The following is a 9,376-nucleotide window of genomic DNA, read 5'->3' as shown; positions in this document are numbered from 1 at the left end:
TGAGATTGTGGCTTGATTATGTTGCATGATTAAGGATTTTAGTTCACTTAAAATCTAACCAACATAGTAAGAGCCTTAAGTTCCAAACTTAAAAATTGAGTTAAAAGGTGCCATGCCAAAATATACACTTGCTTGGATATCCTTTACATCAATCTAGTAATAGTTTTCGCTCAGCGAGGTGTTACTTATTGGTCCTAAAGGGGCAAGGTACACAAATAATTGTGAGTACATGTTAGTTTTGGTGAAACTCAACGATATAAGTAAGGAGTCCTTTTATGTCGTGGCAAAATCGATAGGTTTACCTAATAAGTTCTTAGACGTACCTATCAACCAAGAATAGTTTCTAGACTATTAGCAAAAGGCTTTTGCTTACCTAAGATGTTTTAGGATTAAGTCGACAAACTGTGCTTAGTTCTTCAATGATTTTAGGATCTTGGAATCATTTTATTCACACCTGCCGGAACAATAAATTCGAATAAAATGCTAATAACTTGTTAAAATTGCATGATTGCTTTAATTTTCAAGTTATTACTCATGATAAATGTTTAGACTTTGCATGCTTCAATGTATGTCTTAATTATTGTTTATAATTAAATATCTTGCACTGCAGTAAATCCTTTTAGAAAGGTAGCAGTAAATTTCCTCGATTGGTAGTGAATCCAAGAACGATTCACGGAAATGAGAGAAAGTGAGCAATTTAAAATGTACGTTTCTTATAGCGACTTTTATGGTTGTTTTCGAACATCAAAATCGAATGGCAAACCAATTGGTGCTTGTGAATTCAAAATACATTGTAGTTTTGAGATCATAAAGCATTGAGTCTAATACGCTCAGCTTTACCAATGGTTAACAACCTAATATCTTTGTCCATTTAATTCTCGAATGAGTCTAGTCCCTAGACATTCGAATAGATCGATGCTTAGAGAACTTTAGAAGCTTCTTGTAAGATCATCTAGTTGAAACAGAATATTCAACATAAATTAAAATGGTAAAAACCTTGTTGGTGACATTGGACATGTCTAACAAAGTATAAAAGTCAACACTAAAGAAATCAATTCTTAAGACTATAAGAAAGGGTACAAGAAATAGGAAAACGAGGAACAAATGAAAGGAATTTACGATTCCGTTTCTACCTATAAGTTTATGTTTAAAGAGAAGTGACCTAGCAATCAAACTTCCTTGGTATCATATACCGCTTGAGGTTCTTACTTCGGTAATAACTCAAACAATGGAAGCTAGGATACCCTAATGACCTACAAGTGGGAAATGAAGCATGGCAATGCTACATTAGTTGTAGGGTCATCTAGTTTGTTTTAAGTCCTTTCAAAGGCTGGAACTTAATGGCTATTTTGTTCCATAATCAGCATACCTAAATTTCTGCTTCAAACACAGAAAGACTCACATTCAAGAAAAACAAAAATAATGTTTGTTTGTTTATTTGAATGAAATGGTCAATTACAGGTTGAGTCAATATGCTTGATTAAAACAAACAACTCTTTAAAGAACTTTACTAGGTTCAAATCAAGCCCTTGATTTGAGTTCCACTAATCTTTGGCATTGTTGCTTAGACCATGTCAACAAGTTAACATTCACAAGCTCTATTTTAATGGACTTTTGAAAGTTGGTTGATTTCTAGATCATTTTAAGACAACTAGTCTTACTTGTTGAAAGTAACAAAAGATATGAACTATTGTTAGAACGCCTAGACAATAGAGTTCAAAGCTAAAGAAAGATTTTATGACTTTATTATTTCACATGGATTTGAGTGAATATAGGTTTATTTACTCAAATGTGATATAAGTTGAATCTGTTTGGCTAGTTCAAAGATTCAGAAGTATAAAATCCACTTGGCAAGAAATCATAAAGATCTAGGTTAGATCATGTTGATGATTACTTGAGACCAAATATGATCATCAATGATTGTGTGTTGTAATTTCACAATCTAGCTCCATAAGATATGGCATATCTACGTTGGAATGATCGAAGTCAATTGGTACTTGATTCGATCAATGATGAATCATAAAGACTTTTCCTATAATTTCTAAAACAAAATGCTCAACTACCACCAAACTAAACCAAATTCGTCAAAGCTATTGAAAAGAAATTTCAGAATAACTTTTCATAAAATATATCTAGAGAGTTGCAAAACTCAGTGGGAGCTTAGTGTTTGTCATTCGACAAACTAAGGCCCAAGTATAGATATATGTTTCATTGTGATTTATTCAAATGAGACACAAGGGTATTGTTTCTACCACGAATTTTTGAGAACATAATGTTTGTTTGCTCGAAATAATGTCCTTTTGGAGATTCGTTTCCAAAATGACAAGTGGGAGAAAATAGACCTCGAAAGTTTTCGAGGCGAACAACAAACATAAATGGACATTCCGGAGGCTTTTCGAAGTGCTTCAGAAAATCCGAACTTATTCTTTAAGGACTTTAGAAGTGGCTTTTAAAGAATAGACATCTCTTAGAAGACTTTACAAGTGCTTCAAGGAGAACAGAATATTCAAAGGACTTTTAAGTGGCTATTGATATTCTGTTGTTTGATGTTCTATACCCTTGTAGGCATAGAGTTCAAGTCACTGAAACTATGAGATTCTTCTATTAGATAGTGAAGAAACATGGAGTTCGGGTCACTGAAACTATGCAATTCTTCTATTAGATAGTGAAGAAACCTACAACTTGCAGTCAAACTATTATCATGTAGATTAATGAGTTTGTGACCTGTAAGAAAGCTATGACGAAACCCAGATTCCCTAAAATGGTTAGAGGCCATATATAGACTCAAATGTTTTAAATGGTTAGAGGCCATAAAACATACTCAATGTTTTGATGACAAAATTGAAATTTTGTTGATTTGCAAGAATAGTTTCACACCTATTGGTTGCAAGTTTGTTTTAAGGATAAAAACCATCAAACATGAAATTGTGTTCACACACAAAGCTAGATTAGTTGCTAAAGGTTACAAGCAAATTCACGATATGGATTGTGTTGAAACCTCATGCAAAATCGTAATGCTTAAGTCTATAATTCAAGCAATGATTGCATATTGGTACATATGGCAATTGGATGACAAAACATCTTCCTCAGTCAAATGTTGGAAGAAACTATGTACATGGCATGTCATAGGATTTGTGGATCCAAATAAATGCTTGAAAAGGAATGCTAACTTATGAAATCTAAGTACAGATTTAAGCAAGCAATTGGGAATTGGAACTGTATTTTAGTGAAGCTAATAAGCATTTTAGTTTCATAAAATATACATAATTCTTATAGATATATAAGAAGTTTAGTGGGAGTACGTAAAACTTAATTGGTCCTATGTGTATCACACACATATCTCTCTATTGAGAAATAACATTCAAATGCTAATGACTTAGATTTGAGATTATTCATCAATGACGGACCATGGCGGAACTTAGTATATACTGGGTATTAAGATCTATTTACAAAGATCTTATATTATTGTTTTGGATTAAGTAATGGCATTTACTAAATCAAACACGAAATACTCCATTGGAGATATTCGACCCATGTGAATAAATCTAAGTAATGAATGTTTGAACTATGTATAAGCATTTACTAAGTTAAACATCAAAGAATCTAATGAGATTCTTCACCTATATTATATGTCAAAGAATTTAGTTGGATTCGGTATCTACTGTAACTGAATGAGCTAAAGTTACATGAATAGAATTCAATTGGGAATTATTCTGCAAAATAATTTATCATGTATGATATAATATGAGGATCGCCAAAAACGTATCGTATGACTTTAGCCATGACGAACATATACCAATCTCTATTGATCTAAGTAAAGATCAACTAGATTGAGATCAAGAATACTTATGGTACTTGAAAAGGTACATAGGAATAGTTCTTGATTCAAGGAAATAAAGATATGCTAAATATTGATGCTACACGCATAAACACTGGCAAAGGATCAAGCAAGACCCTTTGGAGTTAACCATTGATAAGGACGAGCTATAGAGCATCGTGTTTTGAAAATGGCAACATGGGTTGGAGACCATGAGTTGTTGCGTGGGAAATTAAAATATTAATTTCTATGTTCTAAGATACAGCTGGAAAGTCTTCCACATGTCTGTGAACTGCTTGGATAAGTAAATCCAAACAAAGCATCACTAGCAACCTAAACAGTTGAAGTAAAAGTACTTATTGCCTAAGAAGCAATAAAACAGAGTTGTTTATATTAATGAGTTCTTCATTGAACTTGGGTGGATCACATGTCTGCTAACTTGATGGCTCTTCATTGCAAAATGCGTAGAACCACTATCGAAGTAAGAAAGACTAGATCACATAATAAACAAACTCAAAAGATCTTATCATCCTATCTCGAATATCATTCGATGAAAAGGATATTAAGATTGGCAAAGCATGATAACTAAACCTATGCAACAAGTGAGAAGCAACACTCACATTGTAGCACTGGAAATCAAGCATAGCTTTGAATTCCATGAAATGTTTTAAAGATGGGTTAGAGGCCCATGGTTGTAAAACATTGGGGTTGAACATTTATCATATATGAAATGTATTTTCATATTCCATTTAATCTTGGTTTAGTATTAAATGATGAGTCCCTTCAAATTTGACGAAATATTCAAGATAGACTGTCAGGACCAGTCCTGTGACTAAGAAATGTCTATCAAGTGAACTTGAATGTCAAAGGTTGAAAATGGTCCCTAGTCGGAGTTTTCTATAAAATTGGACGCATAGAAAACGTTAGACGACTAGAATGCAAGATGACTAGTAGTTCTGTTTCTTGAACTATGTGGACATGGCAATGTCATAATCATTTGCATAGATACTTACTTTGGGAAGACTAGTATCGGACAAGACCTATGAAACTTTACTGTAAGAGATGAAAATCTGTCATAAGTAAATTTCATTAAAATTATTAGACACTAAATCCTCAATACCTGAGCGATTTGAGATTACTTGTTTGAGAACTGGTTACTTTGACGTTGACCAACCGTCGCACCGTAAAAGGAGGCTATAAAGGCAACGCTCAGGTAATCACCTATCAAACGAAGTCTAATCTCAAGATCGCAAGATTGGGATTGTCCTCCCATAAATCGGGATGAGATGCTTAAAAGTTGTACAAGGCCACTCGGAGAGCTAGAAACTGTGAAATGCATGGCCGTGCTCGGATGAATCATTGGCTATGATTATCTGTTTATTTGATCAGTTGAACTCTGAAACCGAGGAACACCTCTGGACATAATAAGGATGGCAACTCTTACCTTATGTTCAAGAGCAAGCATCGAGCGACAAAGGAATTAGGAAATGCACACTTGTCCCTAAGGACAAGTGGGAGACTGAAGGAAATAATGCCCTTGGTCCAAGTATGCATTCAATGTTAAGTCTAATAAATGCGGTTCATTATTAATTAACAAGTTAATAATTCAGTGAGATCAAGTGAGCTGAATGCCTAGCTAGAGGCCGCTTCAGTTCAAGTGGAATTAATGATATTAATCCACATCTTACTCTTGACTGAACCCGTAGGGTCACACAAATAGTACGTAAACGGATCAAGTATTTAATGGCATTAAATACTCCATCTATGGATATTCGGAATCGACGGATCTTGGTTTCAGTGGGAGCTGAGATCGTCACAGGCAAGAAATGAATACTCCGGAAACGATGATATTGCCGGAAACGGAAATATGGATCGTATCGGAAATATATAAATATTATCCAAGTCGTAGATGTTGCCGGAAACGCAAACATGGTACGTATCGGGAAATATTATCGGAAATAGAAATATTGCCGGAATCGGAAATATTGCCGGAAACGGAAATATTGTCTGAATCGGAAATATTATCGGAATCGGAAAATAATTCCGGAAACGGAAATATTAAATATTTGTTCGAAACGGAAATTAATTCCGGAATCGGAAATGTTAAATATTGTTCGTATCGGAAATGAATTCCGGAATCGGAAAATTAATCGGAAGCGCGTCGTACGAATTAGCATCGGACGAGCTTGCTAGACGAAGGCCCAGCACGAAGCCAGGGCCACGTCCAGCAAGGGAAACGCGCGCCACAACACGCCAGCCCAAGGCTGCGCCAGGCCCACCGCAAGGCAGGCCCAGCGCGCGCCCAAGGCTGCGGCAGTCGTGGGCTGCGATGCTCGGGCTGTGCGCGCGCGCGCATGGCGCCCCTCGTGGGCTGCTGTGCGTGCGTGGGTGTTTGTGTTCACATACGAAACCTAAAACGTACAGGATTCGTTTAATGATTAAATTCCTAATTCTATTTTGATAAATTAATTAAATAAGAGTTTTATTATGATTCTAATTTAATTAATTCGTATCCTAATAGGATTCAAATTCTCTTTCCATACCCCTATAAATATGTGGCCTGGGTTCACAATTTATAATAAGTTTTTCAAGTATTCAAAGTGAGTTTTTGAGAGAAAAATTCAGACACATTCCTTGCTCAAAAGTGCCGAAATTTTTAGTACCTTAAGGGCGATTCTAGTTGGTCAATCTTAAGGCGGATCCGGACGTGCTGTGGACTATCTACGGAGGGACGACACTTGGAGTCCTAAAGACTTGTTCTTGTTCGGTTCGGGCGCAGCTAGGGAAGGCACGCAACAAAGAGTATGCATCTAAACTATGCTATATGATTATGTGTAAATAATATGTATTCCTGGCTAAATGGTTTTTCCGCATGATTTATGAATTGTCATATGTATCATAACCTAACAAATCACTCAAGAGTTTGTGCTTTTGGGAAGAACACATCCATGGAGGCTTAGAGAGAATTAGGGTTTCTCTCTCCTCCTTAGGGTTTGATGTGTGTGACCGATTTGTTGCATTAGGATTAGGAAAACATAATAGACTAGGTTATATCAATAACCTATTAAGTGAGCCAAGCCAACCGGCCAAGCATAGAGCCCGACCGGCCAGCAAGGCCCACGACCAAACCTCTGCACAAGCGCGCAGCACACAGCACGCACTGGGCTGGGCCACGCTGCTGCTGTTGATGTTGCTTCTCCGTGCGTGCACAACCAAGGCAGCAAGGCCATGGGCCTTTGCTCCTTGCGCTTTGCTCGTGGGCTTGAATTCGTGTTTGTTTTAATTAATTATCATTCGATAATTCATTTAACATTTCGTACTTGGCGATCCATTGTCATACGATACGATTATTCGTTTCGCCTAGCTTACGAATATATGCAATCATGATATACGATTTCACGATCTAATGTTAAATCGTATAATTATGTTTTCCAAACTAATTTCCCAAAAAGCTATTAAATGATTTTCCGATTCATTTAATCCGGTGATATGTTACATGCCATTGGTGTGACCTTATATAGGTTCAGTCAAGAGTAAGTTGTGAGCTTAATATTCAGTAGAACTCACTAATCGGAAGCATTGCTCTAGCTAGCTGTTCCGATCACTTGATCTCACTGAATTAATTGTTCGCAATTAATCTGAACCTTGGTATTAGACTTAATGCACCTTGGGTGAATGACATATTTCCTTCAGTCTCCCACTTGTCATTCAGACAAGTGTGCATTCACATTCCTTTGTCACTTAGTGTTACTTACTGAACATAAGGTAAGATCCAAGCCATGCTTATTAGGTCTAGAAGTGTTTCTCAGATTACAGAGCTCAACTGTTAAACTTTTACAGAAGGTTAAGCCTTAACCATTCTGAGCACGGCCATGCATTTTACAGTATCTAACTCTCCAAGAGGCCTTGTTACACAACAACACCATATCCTATAAAAGATAGGAGGACAATCCATTCTTTTTTTTTGGCAAGCAAGCAAGGGGGAATATATTAATCAAACCAACAACCAATTACAACCTAGCTAAGGGGGAGAGGTCTTTCACCCCAAAGCAAACAGAAAGGCCTAGGCCTAGAAACTACACTTTGAAAACCACAAGCTAAGAGGGAAAAGATTCCACCCCAAAGCAGCAACAGGACTCAAACACAGTGAGCCAAAAAAAACACCTAGGCTAATTACAAAGCTTGTAACCATTCCCTATTTTCACTGTTTAGTCTACTTGCACAAACTTACTGAACTCTATGCTTCACATCACTTTTCAAGGCATGAAGCAAAGTAGGAACTGTAGGGATAGCTCCTTCCCAAACTGAGCTGTTTCTTGCTCTCCAGATATGATATACTAAGCCAGCAACAGCAGCAAGCATGAACTTCCTTTTGAAAGCATTCCTGCAGTATCTTCTTGTCCAGTGAAGGACTTGTAACACATTCTTCCTGGTGTGACTGATGCCTAGCCAGTCAAGCACTCTAACCAAACAGTCTGTACTGTAAGAGCATTCAAAAAACAAGTGGGCACTGGTTTCAGGACCACTTCCACAGATAGCACACAGGTTGTCATCCCCTATGCCATATAGGAATAGTCTAGCTTTGGTTTTGTGTCTGTCAAGTAGAGCAAGCCACAAAGAAAACCTGTGTTTAGGAATAGTCAGTCTGCTCCAGATAAAACTGGACCAATGATTAGTTTCAGGTTGAGTACTCAGACTAGTGTAAGTGTTTTTAATCGAGTAGTTAGGTGTGGAAAGCCAAGCAGACCCCTGAAATTTGTCATTACAAACATCTTTGACCTTGCAAATGAACTTGACAGGCCAGCTAGCAGCTAAAGGTGGAACATAGAGCTACCAGTTTTTGTTCTTAACATAGAGAGCATGGATCCATTTCACCCAAAGATTGTCCTGTTTTTGTTCAATGGCCCAAGCCAATTTACCAACAGCTGCCTGATTCCAAACAGCAAGATTTCTAAAGCCAAGCCCACCTTGCTCTTTGGTGAAACACAATTTATCTCAGTTGACACTCCCTGGTCTGGCATCATCATAAGCTCCAAACCAGAGAAAGGATCTGCAAATGGCATTGATTTTTTTGATTATGGTGGCTGGGATGAGGAATAATTGACACCAATACACACTAATGCTCATAAGCACAGAATTCACCAGCTGCATCCTCCCTGCAAAAGAAAGATGCCTAGAACTCCATATTTTAATTCTTGAAACCATTTTTTCTACCAGTAAATTGCAGTCACCAACTTGGATTTTCTTAGAGCTGATTGGTACCCCTAAGTATTTAAAGGGTAGAGTGTCTACAGTATAACCAGAGAGCTCAGTAAGACATGTTTTAGTGGGAGAGTCCAACCCACTGCAGTAGACAGAGGACTTGCTAGGATTTACCTGTAAACCAGTAGTAGAGGAGAAGAGTTTTAAACCTTCCAACATCAGCTGAAAAGAAGTCACATCCCCATGATAGAATAGCAACAGATCATCTGCAAAGCAGAGATGATTGAGTTGAAGAGTTTTGCACCTGGAGTGGAATTTGAAATTGGGATGTGCTGCAACCAATTTCATTGTTCTGGA

At 37.2% G+C, this 9,376-nt stretch overlaps 1 protein-coding gene across 1 annotated transcript; it reads right to left on the bottom strand.

Annotated features, from left to right (window-relative positions):
• Positions 1-8,044: 8,044 nt before the first annotated feature.
• Positions 8,045-8,880, bottom strand: LOC110783780 (uncharacterized). The gene is made up of 2 exons (XM_021988147.1): positions 8,737-8,880; positions 8,045-8,647 (listed from the first exon to the last, which is right to left on the bottom strand). The coding sequence occupies exons 1-2, from the start codon at positions 8,878-8,880 to the stop codon at positions 8,045-8,047; spliced, it is 747 nt and encodes a 248-aa protein (XP_021843839.1).
• Positions 8,881-9,376: the final 496 nt, after the last annotated feature.

The sequence above is a fragment of the Spinacia oleracea genome, chromosome 4 (genome assembly GCF_020520425.1).
Source record: "Spinacia oleracea cultivar Varoflay chromosome 4, BTI_SOV_V1, whole genome shotgun sequence".
NCBI lineage: Eukaryota > Viridiplantae > Streptophyta > Magnoliopsida > Caryophyllales > Amaranthaceae > Spinacia > Spinacia oleracea.
This window is presented reverse-complemented; position numbering and strand designations above follow the sequence as displayed.

What these genes read in the sequence shown, in the direction of transcription:
- LOC110783780 (XM_021988147.1), bottom strand. Translation starts at nt 8,880, where the DNA reads ATGCCATTTGCAGATCCTTTCTCTGGTTTGGAGCTTATGATGATGCCA. An exon ending in TTGGAATCAGGCAGCTGTTG is followed by an intron (nt 8,648 to 8,736) that starts GTAAATTGGCTT and finishes AAAAACTGGTAG; the next exon opens with CTCTATGTTCCACCTTTAGC.